This window comes from Quercus robur, chromosome 1 (genome assembly GCF_932294415.1).
Source record: "Quercus robur chromosome 1, dhQueRobu3.1, whole genome shotgun sequence".
Classification (NCBI taxonomy): domain Eukaryota; kingdom Viridiplantae; phylum Streptophyta; class Magnoliopsida; order Fagales; family Fagaceae; genus Quercus; species Quercus robur.
This window is the reverse complement of record NC_065534.1, coordinates 7030052-7044922: the sequence shown is the minus strand read 5'-3', so window position 1 is coordinate 7044922 and position 14871 is coordinate 7030052. Positions and strand designations below refer to the sequence as shown.

Genomic DNA, 14871 nt, shown 5'->3' with positions numbered 1-14871 from the left:
TCAAGGGGAAAATAGTTGTCATTATTATTATATTTCTTATATTTATCACAAAATCTTAGAGGAGATTGTCATTTTTTCAAAACCTTGATTTCTTATCTTCGTGGGTTAGGTTGTATTGAAAAAAACCCAAAACCCAATCCGGCCCAATACACCTCCTAATTATTTTCCACAAATTTAAATTAGTTAAGGAAAAAAAAAAAAAAAAGTGGCACAGAAAGTCAGAAACTGGCGGGAAAATTGGCCAATGATTTTAGTTTAGAAACGGAATGTTTGACTGTGACCTACAAATCACAACAATCTATCATGAATCAAACACCGTAAATCACATCGACCCATCAACATCTGAACAATCCTTACCGTTCGATACAGATAAGGAGCTAAAATCAAACAACAACAAACATCAACGGCTATGCGGACGAGAGCGCCCTAGTGAAACTTCCCGTTGCTACAATCTTCTTTCTTTCGCCTCAAAATCTTGAAATCACAGATTCGACTTCGATCGGCGATTCTTTGTTTTCGTCGAATCTCCGCCGTTATATATAATTATTTATCTACAAAAAAAAAAAAAAAAAAAAAAAAAACATTTCGTGATTTCTGAGATCGAAATTCGAAAACCCTAGCTCTCTCTCTCTCTCTCTCTCACAGCTGAAAAGTTGTAATGGAAACCGGAAGTAGCAGCGAAGGCTCGCCGGAGCCAAAGAAAGGCAAATCGAAAACCCCCAGAAAACCTAAGGCTAAGGATAGCGTTCTCAAGCAGAGTCAGTCTCTCTCTCTCTCCCTCTCTCGCTCTTGCATATATATATATATATATATAAGCGATTTTTGTATGTATTTTTATTAATAATTTATATGGTTTTTTGTTTGCAGAATCTCCAGCTGAGTTCTTTGCGGAGAACAAGAATATTGCTGGATTTGATAATGTAAGTATTCAGAAATTTGGGCAAATTGGATGTGAGTAGTGAATAATAATTTTTGCAATTAAATTCCTAATTGAAAACCATGTAATCTGAAGCAATCATTTTTGGTTGTGGATTTCAGCCTGGGAAATGCCTTTACACGACAGTTAGAGAACTCGTTGAGAACTCACTTGATTCTGCAGAGTCCATTTCCGAGCTTCCAGTTGTAGAAGTTACAATGTAAACCCTCCCTTTTTTTTTGTTTATTTATGAATAAATTATAACAAGTGTTAGTTTCAATAATGGGTTGGTGATGAATCTATGTAATGTTGTGTTGCAGCGAAGAGATAGGGAAAAGCAAGTTTAATTCTATGATTGGTCTTGTTGATCGCGAACGTGTTGATGAGGCATTATATGATGATCACGAGACAGCTAAGGCTCGAGAGGTGTGTTATGCTTCTAATGTGAATTTGTTTTTTATATTTTTGAAAATTTTATGAAATTTGTTATGTTGTCTTTTTTGTTTTCTGGCGTGTAGAGACGATTAGCGAAGGAAGCAAAAGCTCAAGAAATACAAGCTAAGAATGCGGCCCTAGGGAAGAAAGTTAAAGAGACTACGGCTTCAAAGGGTATGAAGGGTCGAGGTGAGGCTTCGTTTTACAGGGTGACATGCAAGGTTTGACCCACATTCCATCTTGAACTTCTTCTTGCGTTGCGTTGTCTGGCTTTCTGGTTATATTGGTCTGATCTATGTACCAATTACAAGCTTGTCTCTGAAGTTGTCTTTTATTGATTTTAAATGTAGGATAATGGAAGAGGAATGCCACATGATGACATCCCAAATATGTTTGGACGAGGTTTCACTACTACATTCTAGCTCAAGTTTACATCTGATACAGATTTGCCTATTTTAATATTTTATTAGAATAGATGAGCATATGACACTTCTTTATTCTTATGGAAGCTAGTTGCAACTGTTTTTATTCATGCAGTTTTGTCGGGGACAAAATACGGTTTGAAGCAGACACGTGGAAAGTTTGGTCTTGGTGCAAAGATGGTAATATTTTGACATCTTCTTGTCCACAATGCATGATTTTGCATCTTTTCTAGCTGGAATTGTTAATACACACGCTATAAGTATTTTAAATGTTCTAGTTGCCTGCTTTTCTCTCTAATTAGTTGTCTCAACTTTCCTTTTTGCACTTGTGAATAACTTAGGGTGCATTAAGTTGTACCATGGAAATTAAATGTCTGTACTCCATTTCTCATAGAACTTAAAGTTCTGAATCAATCAACTTGAACGAGACCTTGAATAAAAAAGGTCTCATCACACCCAAAATGATGCTGCAGGTTCTAGTCTAACATAAAAATTCCACCTTTTATTATTTCTACTATCATTTATATTGGTGGCTGGCAGTTCTTTAATGTCCCATTAACGTTAATAATATGAAATTTCTACACAAAGTGATAGGTAAAATGATATTAGGGGTCGTTCAATATTTATGGGACATCCAAATGCAACCATACAGAATGCAATGCAAAGGAAGCCTTCTAGCTTACAATGCTGCTGAAGGAAAAGCTAAACTGTATAATTCAGCTGCTGTGTTTCTCTATATGATAATTAAGAAACAAAATACTTAGTAACTTGATTCATATTCACTTATGCAGGCTTTAATTTGGTCTAAGATGAGTACAGGACTTCCTATAGAGATATCATCATCAATGAGGGACCAAGATTATATGTCATTCTGCAGGCTGGATATAGATATTCATCGGTATGACTTGAATATCATAAAAGGCAGAAATCTTTAACAAGTAATATATATTAATTTCACGTGTATTTAAGCATGTGTGTGTATGGTTTCTGGAAATTATTATAAGGTTTAAAACATTAAAAAAATGTGCTCGCAGATTTAACTCTTGTTCATAATCATGAAGATGCTTCATTTAAATTTTCAGGAATATGCCCCACATTCATGTACATGAAAAAAGGGAAAACAAAGATCAGTGGTGTGGAGCTGAAATTCAAATAGTCATTGAGGGAAATTGGACAACTTACCGCGTATGTAATTGACCTGTGTCATATTATATCACTGCAGCTCCTGAAATGCTGAGCGCTCTTAAGTTCTGCAATGCATTTTCATCTTGTTTCAAAAAGATGATTGAGAACAAAGCCATGAATGTTTTCGCTAACTAAAAAGTTTTCTACGGGCATGTGCAGTCCAAGATCTTGCATTACATGCGACAAATGGCAGTTATCACCCCTTATGCCCAATTCCTCTTTAAATTCATCTCCGATGCACCTGAGTATGTCTCTCTCTTTCTCTGTGTGTGTGTGTGTAGAACCATCACAAACCTACATAATCTTCATTTCTCTGTTCTAGTTCTTTACCTTTTTTTTTTGGTAGGAAGAATGTCACCATAAAATTTGCTAGGAGAACGGATGTGATGCCTCCAGTTCCTCTTGAGACAAAGCACCATCCCTCATCTGTTGATTTGCTACTAATCAAACGTCTGATTACAGAAACTTCAAAACAGAACCTTTTGCAGTTTCTGCAGCATGAATTTGTGAATATAGGAAAATCCTATGCTGAACGATTAATTGGTAAGAATTTGAAACTAAATATCATCAGTGAATTCATTAAACAAGTTTGTATATAATTTCGCTGTTTATGTTATGATAGTGATTTGAATTAGATAATGCACAATCAAGTTATGAAAGATTCCCTTATGTAACTATGTTGCTAAAAAGCATTTATAAAAGAGCTTAATCATGGCCCACTTTGATGATAAATGTGGAGAGGAGCATATTCTGTATTTTTAACTAGTGAAATGGAAAGTTAGCTCAGTGGCAGGGTAACATGAAGTTGTAGTTAATGCAATGATATCATGCTAGAAGGGAAAAAATAATCATTGACCCATACTTGTACTGTATACTATGCTGTTTCCTCCACATTGCAGAAGTTATAGAATAATAACACCTCAATCGAGAGTTTATCTACCCTGGCATGTAAGAAGAAAAAAATCCACAATTTCGGGGGAGGAAGAGGACTTGTTGGATTGGGGGGAGGAGAAAGAAATAAAACTCATCTTATACTTCATGAATGGTGAAATGAACAGATGATGCCTCTGATTATACAAATTATAAATGATGGGGTGATTTGCTGGGAAAACAGATAGAAAAGAGATAGTATTTAGGGGTAGCATAAAGATCAGCCCTCTCTGCTAAACATGATTGATAATAATTATGGTGGCTCAATATTAGACTCTGAGTGCATCAATGCCAGCTCTTATATCGACATGAAAATTGGATAAGCATATAACTCAGGAATATCTTTATCCCAAAGAATTGTTTTTATGGTTCTTTATGGGGAAGGAAATATGTTGATGACCTTCTATCCATTTAGGGTGACAAGAATGTGAATCGCTTTTCTAAATTTTCCATGCTGCATTCAATACTTTATGATAGTTACTGACATTTTGCAGTTTTGGGGGTTATCTAAACTGAGATAAAATTCAGTATAGCGCTTCTTTTTGTACAAGGCAACAATAATTTAGCCTTTAAATCCTAAACCTAGCTGATAAGCTGCTTTGTTTCCCTACCAAGTTTAAGTTGTTATTCGTTCCAAACAGTTCAAAGAAATGACCTTATAGACCTTTGAGAAGGGAAGCTTCTAGATAAAAGGGAACCACATAGCCAGCTGTCACAAACTGTTATGTGGAAATTACCAAGCAAAACTTCACTTAGTTTAATTTTGGAAGAGTATTTTGCAAACTCTATTACTTTCCTACTAGATTTCACAAAAATAAGGTGAAAAAAAAAAAAAAAAAAAAAAAAAAAAAACGAAGGAAGAATGTGTGGGATATTTCCCTAAAATTGTTGATGGAAGTGAATATCATTTTAAGTACATAGTGGTGTTATTTATTGATAAGTTGAGCACGTAGTTGTTTTATGTACACACAACTTTAAACTTTTGTGTCATATGTATCATTAGTTCATTTTTTACATTATTTTGAACCAGTATTCAGCTCTCAGTTAAACCTCCCTCACCCCCCTCCCCCCCAAAAAAATGAGACCCATATGATTAGTAGATGGGGATTCTGGCCTTTTAATACTGCAGCTACTGCTATATTTGATGGTATAAACACTTGAAATGTTGCTCAAGTCTGAACAGTTCCTCATCAAAAAAAAAAAAAAAAGTCTGAACAGTTCATTCCATAAAATTCTAAATAAATTTGTACTATTTCTGGCCTCTGTCATTTTTGTCCTCCTTAGATTCTGACGTTGATTCATGGTGTAGTGATGCTCTATTGACTTTTTGTAGGAGAAATGGGCCCAGATTTTAGCCCAAAAATGTCAGTCAAGTCTTTAACATCTCAACAAATAGTTCGCATCAATCAGCTATTTCGTCAAGCTAAGTTTGATGACCCTAGTGGTGATGTATGTTCTTGATCTGTGGTCCTATGTATTCTATTGTTTTTCAAATGAGATTAAATTCAATAAGAGTGCAGTGTAAAAACCTATATTTACACCTTTCGATCAAATAATGCCATGTGAGATTTTTTTAAGTACAAGAATAGAGAGCAGGTTGATTTGCTTATTGAATTTTGATATTTGCATAATCTTTTTGTATGCTCATTTCCTTTTACACTGCATCCTTATTGAATTTAATCTCTTTTCAAATAGCTTGATTTGCTTTTTGCCTCTCTCTTTCTTCATAATTCTTTGCTATTATTTTCTAGTTTGGCACATTGCTTAGAACCTGTTTTCAGTGTCTTAGTCCTGCAGGTGAATACAATCTTCGTCTTGGAATTATAAAGGAGCTGCATCCCGATATGGTTGCAACTTATTCAGGCAGGTTGTATTTGAACCTCAGTATGCTAAATCTGCTTCTTCTATGAAACTGACTCATACGTAGTATGGGTTTTTTTTTTTTTTTTTTTTTTTTTTTTTTTTTTTTTAATTAGTGTAAAAGACTTAAAGGGTTAGACTCGTATGTAGTATGGTAATATTATTTTTTGTATATGAACTAGATTGTATGCTTTTAGAGTTAGATTTTTCTTCTGCTAATTGATTTTTTTTTGTTCCTTGTAAATGTGACATTTCTCTTTTACCATTACATGCAGTGCTCAAGTTTTTGAAGGCCACCCATTCATTGTGGAAGCTGGTGTCAGTGTGGGAGGAAAAGATGTCAAGCAAGTGCGTGAGATAAACTCTAGACTTATGAACTGTTTAAATAAATAAATTGTGAATGCTACACAAAGAGGCTGTTAGATAAAGATATAATTCTTTAAAAAGGGCTAATTTATTATAAAAATTAATTTATAAATAAAGAGGAAATGGAGGCACTGTTCTCTTTCTTGTGACTATAATAATTCCTTAAGTTTTTCTTTTTCAATGAAGGACTTGTTGTGTATAGATGTAGAAGTTTTGGCTTCTCTTTGACAAGAAGGTTGGTTCAATTGTTAGTGTGGAATGTAATCTGAGCTGAAACATCTGTGAGAATACTCTACAATGTTACTTTGTGCATCTTTTTTTTTAATAAATAAAAGATCAATTTATTGATATGAGAAGATTACTCCAGTACATGGAGTGTACTAGAGCAGCTCCTAAAAATTTTACAATCTAAAATTTAGGAGATAACCAAATTCTACTAAAGTCAATGGTGACTAATATTTTCATCAAATCATACGAAGTTCTCACGAATAAAGTACGGAAATCACTAAGAGGTCTACTCATTCAAAGGTTCAATTATTCCTTTCTCTCCATTAGACATAACAGAATGGAAAAAGATTTCCTCCATATCATTTTGGAGAAATATCTTCTAACCCATTATGTGGCGATTTGATGACCATCCACTCATATTTTAATCACATGATTCATTAAGTGATTTAAACAAGTCACGTGACTATTAAATGAGTCATATGATTAAAAGTATATGTGGATGATCATTTGATCTCTTACATAGTGGATTGAAGGAATATTTCTGCAAACTAGTTTGGATGACAATTCTGTCCTAATGGAATAGCCTTTCAGATTTCACTACTTGTGGCCTGGCCATACTTCCTTTGCCAAAAAGCAAGCAAATCCACGATATCTATGCTCTTATTTTAATCTGATATTGCAATAGTTAGCAAGTAGGGCAGGTGCTTATTATACTAATTCAGTTGGGTTTCTTGTTCACACCCATTCTTTATTATTTCCCTATATGAGAATTAACAATTTGAGAATATCTATTTATCCAAGTAAGAAAATTACGTGGAATGTTGTTCTCCTGGCAAGCTTCTTCTTTCATAATTTTTTTTCTCTCTCTTTTTTTTGGAAGTCCTGGCAAGCTTCTTATGAACTGTATTATTATTTTAAGATAATCCACTGTTAGCAGTTGGACAATATAAGTGGCAGGAGTAGCTGTAAAAAGTAGAAGCATTTACTCACACACACGTGCACATATTGAGTATAACATAGGGATGTGACTAACTGAAAATTGCGAGTGTTTTTTAACTCTTGCTAATTTCTTGAGAGCATGCTCTATTGCTTTACAATTAATGGGTACAGTGAGAAGTTAGTCAAATGGTCATAATCATTACTTGTTAATCATTTTTCAGTCGCTCAACATTTTTGAAGCATATAACATCTGTTTTAATTGGCAGGGTTTGAACATCTTCCGATTTGCAAACCGGATTCCACTTCTTTTTGAGCAAGGTGCTGATGTTGTCACCAGGACCGCCCTTAAGAGAATCAAGTAAGATGTAGCCCGCAGTTGAATAATTTCTTTGTTTCCTTCTCTCTCTCTCTCTCTCTCCTTTGTTGTTGGGGGGGGAAGCTACAGGATTTTTTAACAGAATCTCCCCGAAACATCTTTTTCAGCTGGAATAATTACAAGATCAACCAGACACAAGATAAGATTGGTGTTTTTGTGAGCATAGTAAGCACAAAAATCCCCTTCAAAGGTACCGGGAAAGAGTATATTGGAGATGATATAAGTGAGATAGCTACTGCTGTTAAGGTGGGGAGTTTTGAATTTTGATTTTATCTCCATCACAAAATCATTAAATAAACTAACAGCATTGTTTCTCCAGTCTGCTGTCCAGCAATGTTGCATCCAGCTAAAATCCAAAATAGTGAAGAAGATACAGGCACGTGAGCAGCAGGAGAGAAAAAGAAATTTAAGCAAGTAAGTCCAATACTTTTTTTCCTCCACGAATGAGTAAACTAACCATTTTGAAACCGTGTTTTTTTTCAGAGTACAGCTTTTCTAAATGTCACTTTTCTAGATACAGCTTTTTCAAACAGTCCATTTTCCAAAGACTGAAAAAAAAATGAGTTATACCTTCAGTTAGTTTGGACTTTTTTATTGTTGAATTGGGAACAAGACTGAAGAGGCATAAATGACGTTATTCTTCCTGCTTGCATGAACTGAAATCAGATTATAATCTCTTGGCAGGTATATTCCTGATGCTACGAATGCTGTGTATGATGTTTTGAAAGAAATGGCACAGTTACATGCATCTAAGAAGAAACGTTATGAGAATGAGGATGCAGAAATATTAAAAAAAGTATCTGCTAAGTTGATTACAAAAGACACACTGAGGCAAAAGCTTGCTGAGCATGTTGAAAAGGTAAGCACTCAAATTGTATGGGGCCTGAATTTTCTTATGAAGATGTTCAACTATAAAAAATGGCTTTTTAGACACCTATCCAATGTTTTCTGGGTGAATGTGTTGGGTACTGCCTAAGAGGAAATCCAATTGAACTTTAAAATTTTACATCTGATACATGAAGGGTTCCTTCAGTGTAAGTGCAGATTACTTTTGCTTAAAACTGATATAGATAGATCACTTGGCACGTGCATCATCATGCCAAATCTTAGGGAGGAAACAGAACGTTCTTATTTTATGGATCAAACCACATGCTAAGAGATGTGCAATGAAATTTTTTGACCACTCCAGAATATATCTGGCTCCTTACAATTAAGTGATTGTGTCTTTTAAGATAAATTAATATTTTGGGAAGCTGCAAATTTGACCAGCAAGTTTCAACCTCATTGAAATATTCAATTCGAATACTTGGGTTTCATGACCATGATGAATTGTTGGCCAAACTGGTTCTTGAATGCTTCCTAGTTCCCTTAGCGTCTATTTTTTGGTAAGATCTTCGGCATATAGGGAAGGTAATTGATACCCAGTAATGATTTCTTAGAAGAAAATGGGGAAAAGAAGAGAGAGAGAGAGAGAGAGAGGGGGGGGGGGGGGGGTTAGGGGTGTTGTTTCCAATACATATGGTGACCTTTTCACCTATATTTGCAGGTGGACTATGAGATGGCATTGGAGTATGCTACACACGGTGGAGTGAGTGAAGAACCCAAAGAAGCCATATATATACAGTCACTGGAAACTGAACCTAAGTTCATTGATTTACGTAGCCCCATCTTTGTTTTCAGACTCTTCCAATAGTAATTTTTTAGATATTCTTTTAGTTTGTTAAAAAAAAAATATTTAAGACTAGTATGGTTTTGGATAGAATAGAATAGCAAAGAAGAGCATGAGACCAACCCCAAAGTTTCTTTAGTATCCACAGTGGATCCCAAAATTTTGGGGCCAATGCTTTGTGGCTGAAAGCATAGCAAAGAAAATTCAAATTTGTTTTCATTAGTTACTATCATTACTGGATTTCCTTGTATCAAGTAAGCAAATGAAGGAAAGAACGAATAAAAATTGAATGTTCAAAGCTGAATGTACTCAGTATCACAAATTCAGAAAATGTTTGTATTCTTTCCATGTTAAGCAAAAGCAGATTTTGATTTATGAATTTTGAGATGTTTTAGTACTAAGCTTTTCCCCAGCTAGTGTAAGTTTGGAGCCGAGCTGGCTTCTGACAGATAATATTATGGTCCATTTGGATTGAGGAGTAGAATAGAGTAGATTTGGCCAAAAATTAACCTAGTTTTAGCCAATTCTACTTTACTCCCCTCCCCTCCACTCCCCTTCTTTCTCCCCTCAATCCAAACAGGTCAAAATTCCTTAATAAAATGAAGCCTGCATTAAATTGTGAGTGCTAAGGGGCAAGGTCATCGCCTCATAGGTTAAGCCTTTCTGAAAATTGCAACCGCCTTCTTTGCCCTGGGCTGGTAGCCTTGTACTTAGAATAACAATAAGCCTTAGTGACAAAAAAAGAAATTGCACATTTGGGCATGTTGTGATAGGAATATAAGGAGCATAATTTTGTAGGTTCAACTAACACAATTTTTTGATGTGCGGATATTTTTCATTTCAAATTACTAAGAGACTAAAGTTTGTACATTCAATATTCAAACCTTCAAAATATGTACACAAATTCTTATGTTCAATGAACACAATTTTTCAAAAATATATAAATTTTGTATATTTAACACAATTTTCAAAAAATGTAAATGATTTTGTATATTCATCATATACAATTTTTTGAACAATGTACACAATTATGTTTATTCAACTTACATAATTTTTCAAAGAAAGTACACAATTTTGTATATGTAGAGTATATAATTTTTTAAAGATTGTACACAATTATATATATATATATATTTAACGTGCAAAATATTTAAACTTGTACACAATTATATATCTAATATACACAATTTTTTCAAATAATGTACATAATTCTGTACAATCAATATACACAATTTTATATATTCATAAAACACAAATTTTCAAATAATGCACATAACTTCTGTTTATTTATCGTACACATTTTGTTAAAGGAGAAAAATATTATTTTGATTCTTATATTTTGGAGTTACAGTTAATTTTATACTTATATTTTGATAGTGATCAATTTTGTCACTGTTATTTTTATCTTGTAGTTGATTTGATCCTTACTGTTAATTTGTTAACAAAAAATACTTATGTGACACCTGACATGTCCGACTAGAGCCATTAAAGATGATGGATAATAAAATAAGAGAGATGCTACGTCTACAATATTTTCACAACAAATTACAAGTAGTTAGTTGTTATAGGTTCACATTTGAATCTAACACTAAAATTATTTTTTTGCCATAACAATAATAACTAGTAACAATCTGTTACTTAGGATTTGTTGTAAAAAAAATTGTAAAAATGTTGTAGACATATCATTTCTCATAAAATAATAATAAATTTTTTACATAAAAACATTAAAAAATCCATGTCAGCATTTAAATATAAAAAAAAAAAATCCTTTTTTATCAGAATTTTTTTTTTTTTAAATCCTAATAACATGAACAAAATAAAAACGCTTATTTTCTTTTCTCTCACTTTCTTAGCAACCAAACACATCAACAAACGCAAAGAAAATCTGAGTTTGCTTCTTTTATTGGTGCAAAAACGAGGCGAAGAAGAAAGATGAACACGGATGAACAACATAGATTTTGCTCTCTCTCTCTCTCTCTTTAATTTCCGGTTAAAATAAGGGTTCCTCTCCTCTCTCATTGTGTTGCTTTGTGGTCTCTTCCAATCACATACCAAAGCAGAGTAAAGAAGGAAGATGGAGAGGCGGTGACTCTGTCGGGCTTTCAAAGTAGTGATTTTCATGGCAAAAGAATTGATCTTCAAGAAAAAATAAAATGAAAAGCCAGTCACACAGTTTTTGAAAATTCGACCGTTAAAATGAGACGTTGTTACTCCACTTTCAAAAGACAGTCAAATTCAAATCACACACCCATCGCTCTTCTTGATTCATGCAAATCAATCCAACAAACCAAACAAGCCCATGCCCAGCTGATCACCACTGGCCTTATCCTACACCCTATCCCAGCAAATAAACTCCTCAAAACGCTCAATCTCTCAAGTTCTGCTTCTATCTCTTATGCCCACCAAGTGTTTGATCAAATTCCCTTTCCTGATTGCTTCCTCTACAATACCATGATCAATGCCCATTCACTCTCACCCACTTCTTCTCATAATTCTCTTATTTTATTTCGATCAATGATCTGGGGTTCGGGGCTTTTGCCTAACCAGTACACTTTTGTGTTTGTGTTTAAAGCTTGCGGCAACGGGTTGGGAGTTTTGGAGGGTGAGCAAATTCGGGTTCATGCAATAAAGGTTGGGTTGGAGAACAATGTGTTTGTTACGAATGCATTGATTGGGATGTATGCAAATTGGGGTTTGGTTGAGGAGGCTAGAAGGGTGTTTGATTGGAGTGTGAATCGGGATTTGTATTCGTGGAATATTATGCTTGGTGGATATGTGGGGACAGGTGATATGGTTCGAGCTATGGATTTGTTTGATGAAATGTGTGAACGTGATGTTGTATCATGGAGTACTATCATAGCTGGTTACGTCCAGGTGGGTTGTTTCATGGAGGCTTTGGATCTCTTCCACAAGATGCTGCAAATGGGTCCTAAACCAAATGAGTTTACACTGGTAAGTGTTCTTGCAGCCTGTGCAAATCTAGTGGCATTGGATCAAGGAAGGTGGATCCATGTTTATCTTGACAAGGGTGAGATCAAGATGAATGAGCAAGTTCTAGCTAGCCTAATTGACATGTACTCAAAGTGTGGAGAGATAGAATTTGCATCAAAGATATTCCACTATGAACGCAGTCTGAAGCGGAAGGTTTGGCCTTGGAATGCCATGATTGGTGGATTTGCAATGCATGGCAAATCCAAGGAAGCAATTGATACTTTTGAGCAAATGAAGATCGAAAGAGTTTCTCCTAACAAGGTCACATTTATTGCCTTATTAAATGCTTGCAGCCATGGAAATATGGTTCATGAGGGAAGGCGTTATTTTGAATCAATGGCAAGTTCTTATGGAATTGAGCCAGAGATAGAGCACTATGGGTGTATGGTAGATCTACTAGGCCGCACTGGACTCTTGAAGGAAGCTGAAGAGGTCATATCTAGTATGCCAATGGCTCCAGATGCTGCCATTTGGGGGGCATTACTTGGTGCTTGTAGAATTCATAAAGATATGAAAAGGGGAGAGCGAGTAGGAAAAGTTTTAAAAGATTTGCATTCCAACCATATTGGTTGTCATATTCTATTGTCTAACATTTATTCTGCATCTGGGAGATGGAATGAAGCAAATATTGTAAGAGAGAAGATTGAAGTAAGTGGCAGAAAGAAAACCCCTGGATGCAGCTCCATTGAATTGAATGGTGTGTTCCATCAATTCCTTGTGGGAGATAGATCCCATCCTCAAACTAAGCAGCTGTATTCATTCCTGGAAGAGATGACAGTTAAATTGAAGATTGCAGGATATGTTCCAGAATTTGGAGAAGTTTTACTTGATATTGTTGACGAGGAAGATAAAGAGACAGCTCTGTCAAAGCATAGTGAGAAGTTAGCTATTGCTTTTGGGTTGATGAACACAGCACCTGGAACCCCAATTCGCATTGTAAAGAACTTAAGAGTTTGTGGAGATTGCCACCAAGCAACAAAGTTCATATCCAAGGTTTATGATAGAGAGATTATTGTCAGGGACAGGATTAGGTTTCACCATTTTAAAGATGGAATCTGTTCTTGCAAAGACTATTGGTAGGCATGAAGATTGCTTTGTGATGGATTGAAGCTGATCTCAAATTGCAATTCTTTTCCCTCTATACAGCCAAATCAACAAGAATTTGGATCCTTTCCTTGTGATACATTCTGCCAGCTTGTCAATACAGTGGTGCTTTCTTTTAAAGTGTTGATTAAGGGAAGTGTATAAACAGAAGCTACTGAGAGCTTGATAGAGCTATAGAGAATGAGACAACCATTTGTTGCATCCAAAGATTCAACAGGGACTCGCTAGAAGCAAAATGAGGCATAGCAGAGATAAATTGTTATGAAGCTACTGCTTTAGGAGCCAGCAGATAGATGGGATTTGTGGAGCAACTGCAAGGATCCCTTAGATTATATACCATCTGCACAACGGTCAAACGATGCATAACAGAAGTCAATTGATATGAAGCTAATGCTTTAGGTTCTTGCAGATACATGGGATTTGTGGAGCAACTGCATGGATCACTTTGATTATATACTATCTGCACAGGGGTCAATTGTGTGCTTGATTATGTACAAAGTTCCTCAATTCAATTGTATTCTGATTATTTGGTTCTAAGTTCATGAAAAGGGATAAAAGAATAAATATTTTCAGTACCATATGAAGATCTTTTTCAACGAGTTTAGACGTGAGGATTTATCAATTTGTGTAACAGTTTTTTTTTTTTTGGTAAAAAAAAAAAGGGGTAGCTAGGCTATGCAATCCCCCAGGGCAGGGCGCACAGGTGTGGATGCCCACCAACAATCGGCTATGGAGGTGATTCAAATCCCAAGCCTGACAAGCAGGGTCACAAACTCCTTACCATTGAACCAACTGATATGTTGGTTTGGCATCGCTCTAACATTAATTACAACAATTTTGAGAATTATTTTGAACACAATTTGGATTGAGGCTTGGAAATTTCCAAACTAGCTTCACCACTAGTCATAAGAGGCTACGTAGTTACTAGTTAGTCATGAATGACTCGATTTGAATGTGAAGAGTATGAAATCGCTTCTTTCTCATATCTACTTACAATAAATCTATATATATATATATATATATATAGTTAGATAGATAGATAGATAAATAGAGGTGGGTTCAAGTTATACCTGGTATAATTTCATAAGAGTTACATCCTTTTTTTTACCATAGATTAGCATTAGATCTATTGGTGAATAACATTCTATGTCTTGTCATTAATATTCTAAATATTGCATTATTGAATTACCAAAAACCTCCCTTTTATTTTATTAATTAAATGCCTTCTCTCTCTAATCTCATCTCCTTCTCCATGGCTTCACCCTTTCCACCAGAAGACACATGATATCTCATAAATTTATCTCTGATAATAAAGAAAAGAAATTAAGCAAGAGCCAAATCACTCCGTTTGGATTGTATTTAAAGGATAAACCTCTCTCTCTCTCTCTCTCTCTCTCTCTCTCTCCCTTTTTTTTGCTTGGGCCCCTATGACTATGGATCTAGCAAATTT

The 14871-nt window shown here is 35.0% G+C and overlaps 2 protein-coding genes across 2 annotated transcripts; both read left to right on the top strand.

The window, feature by feature from the left end:
- Positions 1-335: 335 nt before the first annotated feature.
- Positions 336-9705, top strand: LOC126718383 (DNA topoisomerase 6 subunit B). The gene is made up of 19 exons (XM_050420535.1): positions 336-758; positions 868-920; positions 1039-1136; positions 1237-1342; positions 1435-1572; positions 1702-1753; positions 1889-1953; positions 2565-2671; positions 2856-2958; positions 3118-3203; positions 3305-3501; positions 5222-5337; positions 5670-5755; positions 6024-6096; positions 7548-7639; positions 7765-7903; positions 7977-8071; positions 8342-8516; positions 9204-9705. Exons 1-19 carry the CDS (start codon positions 659-661, stop codon positions 9348-9350), a joined length of 2028 nt encoding a protein of 675 aa, XP_050276492.1. The 5' UTR covers positions 336-658; the 3' UTR covers positions 9351-9705.
- Positions 9706-11164: 1459 nt separating this feature from the next.
- LOC126718377 (pentatricopeptide repeat-containing protein At3g62890-like) lies at positions 11165-13999 on the top strand. Its single transcript, XM_050420527.1, has one exon. It carries the CDS (start codon positions 11523-11525, stop codon positions 13395-13397), a length of 1875 nt encoding a protein of 624 aa, XP_050276484.1. The 5' UTR covers positions 11165-11522; the 3' UTR covers positions 13398-13999.
- The last annotated feature ends 872 nt before the right edge of the window (positions 14000-14871 follow it).

What these genes read in the sequence shown, in the direction of transcription:
- LOC126718383 (XM_050420535.1), top strand. Translation starts at nt 659, where the DNA reads ATGGAAACCGGAAGTAGCAGCGAAGGCTCGCCGGAGCCAAAGAAAGGC. An exon ending in GAAATTGGACAACTTACCGC is followed by an intron (nt 2,959 to 3,117) that starts GTATGTAATTGA and finishes GGGCATGTGCAG; the next exon opens with TCCAAGATCTTGCATTACAT. An exon ending in TTGCTGAGCATGTTGAAAAG is followed by an intron (nt 8,517 to 9,203) that starts GTAAGCACTCAA and finishes CTATATTTGCAG; the next exon opens with GTGGACTATGAGATGGCATT.
- LOC126718377 (XM_050420527.1), top strand. Translation starts at nt 11,523, where the DNA reads ATGAGACGTTGTTACTCCACTTTCAAAAGACAGTCAAATTCAAATCAC.